The sequence below is a fragment of the Trematomus bernacchii genome, unplaced genomic scaffold, assembly GCF_902827165.1.
Source record: "Trematomus bernacchii unplaced genomic scaffold, fTreBer1.1, whole genome shotgun sequence".
NCBI lineage: Eukaryota > Metazoa > Chordata > Actinopteri > Perciformes > Nototheniidae > Trematomus > Trematomus bernacchii.
In genome coordinates, this window is record NW_022987928.1 from 1 (window position 1) to 13,712 (window position 13,712).

At 48.9% G+C, this 13,712-nt stretch overlaps 1 protein-coding gene across 1 annotated transcript; it reads left to right on the forward strand.

Annotated features, from left to right (window-relative positions):
* Positions 1-4,278: 4,278 nt before the first annotated feature.
* LOC117470654 (mothers against decapentaplegic homolog 4-like) lies at positions 4,279-12,334 on the forward strand (the record flags this gene model as incomplete). The annotated part of the gene is given in 10 exon segments (XM_034115467.1): positions 4,279-4,498; positions 4,968-5,087; positions 5,162-5,241; positions 5,243-5,342; positions 7,817-7,915; positions 9,012-9,065; positions 9,857-10,040; positions 10,754-10,922; positions 11,289-11,361; positions 11,609-12,334. Coding segments are annotated over 10 exon segments (1,290 nt in total), but the record flags the coding sequence as incomplete, so codon positions are not given.
* Positions 12,335-13,712: the final 1,378 nt, after the last annotated feature.

Here is a 13,712-nt window from a genome sequence, read left to right on the forward strand (position 1 = left end):
CGGTCACATGACTTCACGTCACCACCGCTAAGCTAAAGGAGGCTAACGTTGGGCTATAAGGAACTACAGCACGGTCACCATGACTTTCCACGTCCACCACAGCTAAGCTGAAGGTGGCTAATGTTTGGGCTATAAAGGAAACTACAGCACGGTCACATGACTCACGTCACCACCGCTAAGCTAAAGGAGGGCTAAGCTTGGGCTATAAAGGAACTACAGCACGGTCACATGACTTCACCGTCACCACTGCTAAGCTAAAGGGGCTAATGTTGGGCTATAAAGGAACTACAGCACGGTCACATGAATTCACGTCACCACCGCTAAGCTAAAGGATGGCTACTGCTTGGGCTATAAAGGAACTACAGCACGGGTCACATGACGTCCACGTCACCACCGCTAAGCTAAAAGGACGGCTAATCGTTGGGCTATAAAGGACTACAGCACGGTCACATGACTTTCACGTCACCACCGCTAAGCTAAAGGTGGCTAATGTTGGGCTATAAAGGAACTACAGCACGGTCACATGACTTCACGTCACCACCGCTAAGCTAAAGGTGGCTAATGTTGGGCTATAAAGGAACTACAGCCACGGTCACATGACTTCACGTCACCACCGCTAAGCTAAAGGAGGCTAATGTTGGGCTATAAAGGAACTACAGCACGGTCACATGACTTCACGTCACCACCGCTAAGCTAAAGGTGGCTAATGTGGGCTATAAAGGAACTACAGCACGGTCACATGACTTCACGTCACCACCGCTAAGCTAAAGGAGGCTAATCTGGGCTATAAAGGAATCAGCACGGTCACATGACTTCACGTCACCACCGCTAAGCTAAAGGAGGCTAATGTTGGGCTATAAAGGAACTACAGCAACGGTCACATGACTTCACGTCACCACCGCTAAGCTAAGGTGGCTAATGTTGGGCATAAAGGAACTACAGCACGGTCACATGAACTTCACGTTACCACCCGCTAAGCTAAAGGAGGCTAACGTTGGGTATAAAGGAACTACAGCACGGGCACAGCACGGGCACATGACGTCCACGTTACCACCGCTAAGCTAAAGGAGGCTAACGTTGGGCTATAAAGGAACTACAGCACGGTCACATGACTTTCACGTCACCATCCGCTAAGCTAAAGGATGGCTATGTTGGGCTATAAAGGAACTACAAGCACGGTCCACATGACTTCACGTCACCACCGCTAAGCTAAAGGATGGCTAATGTTGGGCTATAAAGGAAACTACAGCACGGTCACCATGACTTCACGTCACCACGCTAAGCAGAGGATGGCCTAATGTTGGGCTATAAAGGAGGGAACGACAGCACGGTCACATGACTTCACGTCACCCACCGCTAGCTAAAGGATGGCTAAATGTTGGGCTATATAAGGAACTACAGCACGGTCCACATGACTTCACGTCACCACCCGCTAAGCTAAAGGAGGCTAATCGTTGGGCTATAAAGGAACTACAGCACGGTCACATGACTTCACGTCACCACCGCTAAGCTAAAGGAGGCTAATGTTGGGCTATAAAGGAACTACAGCACGGTCACATGACTTCACGTCACCACGCTAAGCTAAAGGTGGCTAATGTTGGGCGATAAAGGAACTACAGCACGGTCACATGACTTCACGTACCACCGCTAAGCTAAAGGAGCTAACGTTGGGCTATAAAGGAACTACAGCACGGTCACATGACTTCACGTCACCACCGCTAAGCTAAAGGATGGCTAATGTTGGGCTATAAAGGAACTACAGCACGGTCACATTGACTTCACGTCACCACCGCTAAGCTAAAGGTGGCTAACTGTTGGCTATAAAGGAACTACAGCACGGTCACATGACTTCACGTCACCACCGCTAAGCTAAAGGTGGCTAATGTTGGGCTATAAAGGAACTACAGCACGGTCACATGACTTCACGTCACCACCGCTAAGCTAAAGGAGGCTAATGTTGGGCTATAAAGGCAACTACAGCACGGTCACATGACTTTCACGCTACAGCTAAAGGTGGCTAATGTTGGGCTATAAAGGGAACTACAGCACGGTCACATGACTTCACGTCACCACCGCTAAGCTAAAGGAGGCTAATGTTGGGCTATAAAGGAACTACAGCACGGGTCAACATGACTTCAACGTGCACCACCCGCTAAGCGGCTAAAAGGAGGCTAATGTTTGGGCTATAAAGGAACCTACAGAGCACGGTCACATGACTTGCAGTCACCACCGCTAAGCTAAAGGAGGCTAATGTTGGGCTATAAAGGAACTACAGCACGGTCACATGAATTCACGTCACCACCGCTAAGCTAAAGGTGGCTAATGTTGGGCTATAAAGGACGTTTACAAAAGAATATGAAAAGTATGGTGAGATATGTACAGCATATCTGAATGAACCCCAAAAACTGAACCCTTTTAAAGCTTGAGTCCAATACTTCACAATTGTTACCCATCTTAATTACAAACATACATAAAAACTGCCAAAGCTTTTGGTAAGTGTCCATTAAAGAAACGCATTTATCATAACGGGAGGAACAGGAGAGGAAGGGAAGGCTTGTTTTGTCTGAAACACAGGAAAGGGGCTGGGTTAACTTGAGCCAGACAGTGTGTGTGTGTGTGTGTGTGTGTGTGTGTGTGTGTGTGGGTGTGTGTGTGTGTGTGTGCGTGTATGTGTGTGTGTGTGTGTGTGTGTGTGTGTGTGTGTGTGTGGAATGTGTACACGTCTAGAGTCTGTTCTTGGATCTCACCACAGAGTCGCTACACTGTAAAAGGTTTCAGACTAAACTGAACGAGGATCAGAGGAGGTTACTAAATACATTTATTAAAATACTAAAGCACTCAAATATTGAAGTATTAAAGTACTGTACATGAGACAAACATGAGGGACTTTGAGTTTAAACTAGGTCTGCATTTAACAACAATTTTTAATATTGTTATATCAGGTTTCTACGTTGTTATTTGATTGGATGATGGTAAGTGAAATGCACTCTGGGAGTTGTAGTTGTAGTCTCCCATCCTTCTCGTAGCTTTGAGTGTTTTCATCAAAAAACACAACGTATTTTTCTCCAAACTGATTTGTGAGTTTCTGATTATAACAAAGTGAAGTTGAGACGTTCAGCTTTTTACAGTGTGTGTGTGTGTGTGTGTGTGTGTGTGTGTGTGTGTGTAGTTCCTTTTTTCTTATAATGGAGGCATGTTTTTTACAGTGTACACACACAGACGTGAGGTCAGACATGATGTCATGGTTGTGGTTTGGCAGGGCAGGTGAACTCCACATCACCCAGTTCACACACACACACGCACGCACGCACGCACGCACGCACGCACGCACGCACGCACGCACGCACGCACGCACGCACGCACGCACGCACGCACGCACGCACGCACGCACGCACGCACGCACGCACGCACGCACACACACACACACACACACACACACACACACACACACACACACAGTTTCCATGGTAACCTCTGCACACTGTGACTCAGTTTGTTCTCACAGTTTATTAAAATGTCAAAGAAGGATGATTCCTGTCTGTCTCTCACCTGTCTCATAGTGTCTCACCTGTCTCACCTGTCTCACAGTGTCTCACCTGTCTCACCTGTCTCACAGTGTCTCACCTGTCTCATAGTCTCTCACCTGTCTCATAGTGTCTCACCTGTCTCACCTGTCTCACCTGTCTAGTGTCTCACCTGTCTCAACCTGTCTGTCTCACCTTTCTCACCTGTCTGTCTCTCACCTCTCTCACCTGTCTGTGTCTCACCTTTCTCACCTGTCTGTCTCTCACCTCTCTCACCTGTCTGTCTCACCTGTCTGTCTCACCTCTCTCACCTCTCTCACCTGTCTGTGTCTCACCTCTCTCACCTGTCTGTCTCTCACCTCTCTCACCTGTCTGTCTCACCTGTCTGTCTCACCTCTCTCACCTGTCTCACCTGTCTGTCTCACCTCTCTCACCTGTCTGTGTCTCACCTCTCTCACCTGTCTGTCTCTCACCTGTCTGTCTCACCTGTCTGTCTCACCTCTCTCACCTGTCTCACCTGTCTGTCTCACCTCTCTCACCTGTCTGTCTCACCTCTCTCACCTGTCTGTGTCTCACCTCTCTCACCTGTCTGTCTCTCACCTGTCTGTCTCACCTGTCTGTCTCACCTCTCTCACCTGTCTCACCTGTCTGTCTCACCTCTCTCACCTGTCTGTGTCTCACCTCTCTCACCTGTCTGTCTCTCACCTCTCTCACCTGTCTGTCTCACCTGTCTGTCTCTCACCTCTCTCACCTGTCTCACCTGTCTCACCTGTCTGTCTCACCTGTCTGTGTGCAGGTGGCGGGCAGGAAGGGTTTCCCTCACGTGATTTACGCCCGTCTGTGGCGTTGGCCCGACCTTCAGAAGAACGAGCTGAAAGCCGTCGCCTTCTGTCAGTTCGCCTTCGACCTGAAGTACGACAGCGTGTGTGTGAACCCGTACCACTACGAGCGCGTGGCCCAGCCCACAAGCACAGGTAACAGGAAACACAGGTGACACAGGTAACACAGGAGACACAGGAGACACAGGAGACACAGGTAACACAGGAGACACAGGAGACACAGGTGACACAGGAGACACAGGAGACACAGGAGACACAGGTGACACAGGAGACACAGGAGACACAGGAGACACAGGAGACACAGGTGACACAGGAGACACAGGAGACACAGGAGACACAGGAGACACAGGAGACAGAGGAGACACAGGAGACACAGGAGACACAGGAGACACAGGAGACACAGGAGACACAGGTGACACAGGAGACACAGGTGACACAGGAGACAGAGGAGACACAGGAGACACAGGAGACACAGGAGACACAGGAGACACAGGAGACACAGGAGACACAGGAGACACAGGAGACACAGGAGACACAGGAGACACAGGAGACACAGGAGACAGAGGAGACACGTATTAATGGTCGTCCTCCTGTTCTCCTTCAGGTCCTCAGTCCGGGATCAAGGAGGAGTTCCTGCAGGACTGTCTGCAGGTGGAGCTGCCCCCCCACTGTGACCCCTACAGCCAGCCCCGCCCCCCCAGGCATCCCAGCATCCCCCCTCCAGGTGAGCTGTCAATCAAAGTTAATTTCCTAATCAGTTGACTCACAGTGTGTGAATCCCTGGCTTCTGTCTTGCAGGCAGCAGCTCACCTGCAGCTCTGTCAGGTGTTACCTGTGGGAGGGGGGTCGCCCCCCCCCAGAACCATGGAGGCCACGCCCCCCCCCCCTCACACAAACCCCCCCCACACCCCACAGCCTCCTCACCCCCCCACCCCCACCTCCCCACACCTGCCCGAATACAGCAGCCCCCCCAAAACAGGTACTACACCTGCACACACCTGTACTGTACCTGCACACACCTGTACTGTAACTACACACCTGTACTGTACCTGCACACACCTGTACTGTACCTGCACACACCTGTACTGTACCTGTACACACCTGTACTGTACCTGCACACACACACCTGTATTGTACCTGCACACACCTGTACTGTACCTGTACACACCTGTACTGTACCTGTACACACACACACCTGTACTGTACCTGCACACACCTGTACTGTACCTGTACACACCTGTACTGTACCTGCACACACACACCTGTATTGTACCTGCACACACCTGTACTGTACCTGTACACACCTGTACTGTACCTGTACACACACACACCTGTACTGTACCTGCACACACACACCTGTACTGTACCTGTACACACCTGTACTGTACCTGTACACACCTGTACTGTACCTGCACACACACACCTGTACTGTACCTGTACACACCTGTACTGTACCTGCACACACACACACCTGTACTGTACCTGCACACACACCTGTACTGTACCTGTACACACCTGTACTGTACCTGCACACACACACACCTGTACTGTACCTGCACACACACCTGTACTGTACCTGCACACACACACCTGTACTGTACCTGTACACACCTGTACTGTACCTGCACACACACACACCTGTACTGTACCTGCACACACACCTGTACTGTACCTGTACACACCTGTACTGTACCTGTACACACCTGTACTGTACCTGTACACACCTGTACTGTACCTGCACACACACACCTGTACTGTACCTGCACACACACACCTGTGCGTACCTGCACACACACACCTGTGCGTACCTGCACACACACCTGTGCGTACCTGCACACACACACCTGTACTGTACCTGCACACACACACCTGTACGTACCTGCACACACACACCTGTACCTGCACACACACACACCTATACGTACCTGCACACACACACCTGTGCGTACCTGCACACACACACCCTGTGCGTACCTGCACACACACCTGTGCGTACCTGCACACACACACCTGTACTGTACCTGCACACACACACCTGTACGTACCTGCACACACACACCTGTACCTGCACACACACACACCTGTACGTACCTGCACACACACACCTGTACCTGCACACACACACACCTATACGTACCTGCACACACACACACACACCTGTACGTACCTGCACACACACACCTGTACTGTACCTGCACACACACACACACCTGTACCTGCACATACACACCTGTACCTGCACACACACACACACACACACACACACACACCTGTACTGTACCTGCACACACCTGTACTGTACCTGCACACACACACACCTGTACCTACACACACACACACCTGCACCTGCACACACACACACCTGTACCTACACACACACACCTGCACCTGCACACACACACCTGCACCTGCACACACACACCTGTACCTACACACACACACCCTGTACCTGCACACACACACACCTGTACCTACACACACACACCTGTGCCTACACACACACACCTGTACCTGCACACACACACACCTGCACCTGCACACACACACCTGTACCTACACACACACACCTGTACCTGCACACACACACACCCTGTACCTGCACACACACACACACCTGTACCTGCACACACACACACACCTGTACCTGCACACACACACACACCTGTACCTACACACACACACCTGTGCCTGCACACACACACACCTGTACCTGCACACACACACCTGTACCTGCACACACACACCTGTACTGTACCTGCACACACACACACACACCTGTACCTGCACACACACACACACCTGTACCTGCACACACACACCTGTACTGTACCTGCACACACCTGTACCTGCACACACACACCTGTACCTGCACACACACACCTGTACCTGCACACACACACCTGTACCTACACACACACACCTGTGCCTGCACACACACACCTGTACCTGCACACACACACCTGTACCTGCACAACTGTACTGTACCTGCACACACACACCTGTACCTGCACACACACACACACACACACACACACACACACACACACACACACACACACACACACACACACACACACACACACACACACACACACACACACACACACACACACCTGTACTGTACCTGCACACACACACACCTGTACCTGCACACACACACCTGTACCTGCACACACACACCTGTACCTGCACACACACACACACACACACACACACACACACACACACACACCTGTACTGTACCTGCACACACACACACACACACACACACACACACACACCTGTACTGTACCTGCACACACACACACACACACACACACACACACACACACACACACACACACACACACACACACACACACACACACACACACCTGTACTGTACATTAAGAGTACCAGTAGTAGCAGTATTATTGAGCAGAGATACTGACCTGTTGTTTACTGTCTCTGCAGACACCTGGCCAGGTACTAGCCCCGCCCCCTACAGCCCTGCAGGACAGAGTGGGCGGAGCCAACAGCATCACAATCACCACGCCCTTAACACACACTTCTGTATGACATCATCCCAATATCCAGCTGAAGTGATAGTACTTTCCTGAAGTAGTAGTACTTGACTGCAGTATTAGTACTTTACTGAAGTATTAGTACTTGTATTAGTACTTTACTGCAGTATTAGTACTTTACTGAAGTATTAGTACTTTACTGCAGTATTAGTACTTTACTGAAGTATTAGTACTTTACTGAAGTATTAGTACTTTACTGCAGTATTAGTACTTTACTGCAGTAAAGTACTAATACTGCAGTATTAGTACTTTACTGAAGTATTAGTACTTTACTGAGGTAGTAGTAGTACTTTACTGAAGTATTAGTACTTTACTGAAGTAGTAGTACTTTACTGAAGTATTAGTACTTTACTGAAGTAGTAGTACTTTACTGAAGTAGTAGTACTTTACTGAAGTATTAGTACTTTACTGAAGTATTAGTACTTTACTGCAGTATTAGTACTTTACTGCAGTAAAGTACTAATACTGCAGTATTAGTACTTTACTGAAGTATTAGTACTTTACTGAGGTAGTAGTAGTACTTTACTGCAGTATTAGTACTTTACTGAAGTATTAGTACTTTACTGAAGTATTAGTACTTTACTGAAGTAGTAGCACTTTACTGAAGTAGTAGTACTTTACTGAAGTATTAGTACTTTACTGAAGTATTAGTACTTTACTGAAGTATTAGTACTTTACTGAAGTAGTAGCACTTGACTGAAGTAGTAGCACTTGACTGAAGTATTAGTACTTTACTGAAGTAGTAGTACTTTACTGAAGTAGTAGTACTTTACTGAAGTATTAGTACTTTACTGAAGTATTAGTACTTTACTGCAGTATTAGTACTTTACTGCAGTATTAGTACTTTACTGAAGTATTAGTACTTTACTGAGGTAGTAGTAGTACTTTACTGCAGTATTAGTACTTTACTGAAGTATTAGTACTTTACTGAAGTATTAGTACTTTACTGAAGTATTAGTACTTTACTGAAGTAGTAGCACTTGACTGAAGTAGTAGTACTTTACTGAAGTATTAGTACTTTACTGAAGTAGTAGTACTTTACTGCAGTAGTAGCACTTGACTGAGTGTAATGTTTGTCCCTGCAGGGTCTCAGCATCACAGTTCTGCTCCGTATCCACAGCCAGTGTCCAACCACCCAGGTACACACCTGTCCCCACACACACCTGTCCCCACACACACCTGTCCCCACACACACCTGTCCCCACACACACCTGTCCCCACACACACCTGTCCCCACACACACCTGTCCCCACATAAACACCTGTCCCCACACACACACCTGTCCCACACACACACCTGTCCCCACACACCTGTCCCCACACACACACCTGTCCCCACATACCTGTCCCCACACACACCTGTCCCCACATAAATACCTGTCCCCACACACACACCTGTCCCCACATACCTGTCCCCACACACACCTGTCCCCACATAAACACCTGTCCCCACACACACACCTGTCCCCACACACACCTGTCCCCACACACCTGTCCCACACACACACCTGTCCCCACATACCTGTCCCCACATACACACCTGTCCCCACACACACACCTGTCCCCACACACACCTGTCCCCACACACACACCTGTCCCCACACACACACCTGTCCCCACACACACACCTGTCCCCACACACACCTGTCTCACCTGTCTCCAGTTGTCTCACCTGTCTCCAGTTGTCTTACCTGTCTCCAGTTGTCTCACCTGTCTCCAGTTGTCTCACCTGTCTCCAGTTGTCTTACCTGTCTCCAGTTGTCTCACCTGTCTCCAGTTGTCTCACCTGTCTCCAGTTGTCTCACCTGTCTACAGTTGTCTCACCTGTCTCCAGTTGTCTCACCTGTCTCCAGTTGTCTTACCTGTCTCCCGTTGTCTTACCTGTCCCACCTGTCTCACCTGTCTCCCGTTGTCTCACCTGTCCCCCTCAGGTCCGGAGTTCTGGTGCTCCGTCTCGTACTTCGAGCTGGACGTCCAGGTGGGGGAGATGTTTAAAGTTCAGTCCAGGTGTCCTCAGGTGACGGTGGACGGATACGTAGACCCTTCAGGTGGAGACAGATTCTGTCTGGGACAACTGAGCAACGTCCACCGAACTGCGGCCAGCCAACGGGCCAGGTGACCTGTCTCACCTGTCTCACCTGTTCTCCCTATCTCACCTCTCTCACCTGTCTCACCTCTCTCACCTGTCAGAATCAGAATACCTGTCTCACCTGTCCCCCCTCTCTCACCTGTCTCACCTGTCTCACCTCTCTCACCTGTCCCCCCTATCTCACCTGTCTCACCTGTCCCCCCTATCTCACCTGTCTCACCTGTCCCCCCTATCTCACCTGTCTCACCTCTCTCACCTGTCTCATCTATCCCCCCTATCTCACCTGTCTCACCTGTCCCCCGTATCTCACCTGTCTCTCACCTGTCTCACCTGTCCCCCCTATCTCACCTGTCCCCCCTATCTCACCTGTCTCTCACCTGTCTCATCTGTCCCACCTGTCCCCCCTATCTCACCTGTCTCTCACCTGTCTCAACTGTCTCACCTCTCTCACCTGTCCCACCTGACTCTCAACTGTCTCTCACCTGTCTCACCTGTCTCACCTGTCTCAACTGTCTCACCTCTCTCACCTGTCCCACCTGTCTCTCACCTGTCTCACCTGTCTCACCTGTCTCAACTGTCTCACCTCTCTCACCTGTCCCACCTGACTCTCAACTGTCTCTCACCTATCTCACCTGTCTCACCTGTCTCACCTCTCTCACCTGTCTCACCTGTCTCACCTGTCTCACCTCTCTCACCTGTCTCAGCTGTCTCACCTGTCTCTCACCTGTCTCACCTGCAGGCTCCACATTGGGCGGGGGGTGCAGCTGGAGTGTCGGGGGGGGGGAGACGTCTGGATGCGTTGCCTTAGCGACCACTCGGTGTTCCTCCAGAGTCTGTACCTGGACCGGGAGGCGGGACGAGCGCCGGGGGACGGCGTCCACAAGATCTACCCCGGAGCGTCCATCAAGGTGAGACTTTTCCACCGTACCCACATCTCTAAAATCGGGGGTTCAAAGGGGCGTGGCCTGCAGCAGCTTCAAAGGGGCGTGGCCTGCAGCAGCTTCAAGGGGCGTGGCCTGCAGCAGCTTCAAGGGGGCGTGGTCAGCAGCAGCAGCTCGGTTAAATGTTAAGGGCCAGAATCATCTCTTTAGTAACAGCTGGAAGAGAGGGGGATGAGGCTACAATGATCTGTTTGGGGTTTGGAGCAGGACACTTCATATATTTATATATCTGAGACTTAAAATAGTATAATAGGAGACCTTTAACTAAAATAATTACAATAAATAATGATTCATTTAAACAGAAAACAGCTGAAAACACCTGTCTTTCTGCAGGTGTTTGACCTGAGGCAGTGCCACAGACAGATGCAGCAGCAGGTCGGAGCGAACCCCGGACCCCCTGCTGTCAGTGAGTACCTGTCTGTCTGTCTGTCTGTCTGTCTGTCTGTCTGTCTGTCTGTCTGTCTGTCTGTCTGTCTGTCTGTCTGTCTGTCTGTCTGTCTGTCTGTCTCTCTCTCTCTCTCTGTCTGTCTGTCTGTCTGTCTGTCTTCAGAATAAGACTTGATCAGAGATCAATATTTTTATATTGTCACTTTTTGTGTGTGTGCGTGTGTGTGTGTGTGTGTGTGTGTGTGTGTGTGTGTGTGTGTGTGTAGGTGTGTGTGCGGGGGGGCTGGGCGTGGACGACCTGCGCAGGTTGTGTATCGTGCGTCTGAGCTTCGTGAAGGGCTGGGGCTCTGATTACCCCCGGCAGAGCATCAAGGACACCCCCTGCTGGCTGGAGGTCCATCTGCACCGAGCCCTGCAGCTGCTGGACCAGGTGCTGCACTCATTGCCAGCACTCTGACACACACACACACTCACCATTGACAGTTCACTGCAGAGGTATCGACTTGAATTCACAGAAGCTGCTGTGATTTCTTTACGTATGAACGGGATACTGCTTTAACTCCACAGTGATACCGATTAGATTAAACTCTCAATTAAAGCTTTGTGTTTCCGCCAGACGGCAGGGAAGCCAAATCACTTTAAAGTGTTTTCTGAAGTTTGGTCCATTAGGGCGAAGCTGACATTGAAACTGCTCTCATCTCAAAATTCTGACTTTTTTTCTCAGAATCTCAAAATGTTGAGATCTAATAATTCTTTTTTTTTCCAGAAAACTTTTTCTGAAATCTGAAAATTGTGAATTTTTTCTCAAAATGTCAGACTTATTTCTCAAATCTCAAAATGTCAGACTTATTTCTCAAATCTCAATTTCAGACTTTTTCTGAAATCTCAAAAATTCTGACTTCTTTCTAAGAATTTCGAAATGTTGACTTACTCAAAATCTCAAAGGTCCCATGTCATGCTTTTCCGGTTATTACCCGTCCCCTTGTGTTATGAAGGTTTTTCTGCATGTAAACGGTCTGCAGAGTCACAAACCCTCAAAGTACACCCTGTAGCGAGTAAAACTCTAACACAGAGAAGACCTGTCTATGCTGCCCCAGAACGCCTCGTTGGACATTTCTCTGGACATGTATACTTCCTGGGTACAGTGACGTGCCCATACCCAAATGGACCCATTGGTCCAAATGGACCAATCCGTGGAGCCGTTACGTTACGCCCGCGGAGCCGTTCCTCACACACACACTCAATCTTTTCTCAGCTGCAGCTCCGCCGATTTCCCCTCCCTGAGACGGCGGAACGCGGCGAGGCTGCGGGTGTTCAAGATTCAAGGTTCAAGGTTCATGGTTCTTTATTGTCAATCTGACATAGCTACAGAGTAATTATGTAGTTGAAAATCTTATGTCACAGGCTTCTCCAACAATGCAACATAATAACATAATAACAATGTGTGTGCGTGCTCGGGCTGGTTTCGGGCTGGTTTCGGGCTGGGTTTCGCTGTGTCTCGCTGTCTCGCAGACGGCCACTGGGCTCACAGGGAGGGGGGGGCAGGAGCTCCAACAAGCCGTTTAGGACAGAGAGTGAATACACATACTTTACAGAGATGCTGTATGAGAAACCAATGTGAGTTTGGAACATTGAACAATATAAATCTATTCTAGTATACCTCAACTATGGAATTATGATCAGTAGAAATGGCCATGACATGGGACCTTTAAGACTCTACGTTTTTTTCAAAATCTCATAATTCTGACTTTCTGAACACTTCAAAAGTCTGACTTTTTTCTCAAAATGTGGAGTTTGTATGAAATGATTCCTCGATCAGAGTTCATTCTTTATTAAGCCTAAAGTTAGTGAAGACCTGAAAAGGTGAACATGTCCAGCAGCAAGACTTAAAGAGGCCCTGTTCTTCTTCTGTGGTGTTCCCTCTCCTGTAGTGTAGGTGTGAGTCAATGGATCAAATCTGACTTTTGTCAAAAAATCTCACAATTCTGACTTTTTCTGAAAATTTCAAAATTCTGACTTTTTCTCAACATTTTTATTTCTGAAATCTCTGAATTTTGTCGCAATTTCTTTGAATGTCAAAATGTTTACCCTTTTCTAAAAATCTAAACATTTAGAATTTTGTCACAAAATCTGACTTTTTCTGAAATGTCCTAGAAAGATTCTGAGTTAGCATGAAATAATCTCTAGATCAGAGTTCAGATTGTCTTGTTTATAAAAGCGTATTTTAATAAACTTGATATTTAATGGCAGTGTTTGGGAAGGTGTCTTTGTGTCCAATAGGAACGCAGCGTCAGATCAATCCTCCGTAATCCGTTAGACGCTTTTATCCAAAGTGACTTACATGCTCAATACTGTGGGCAATCCCCACAG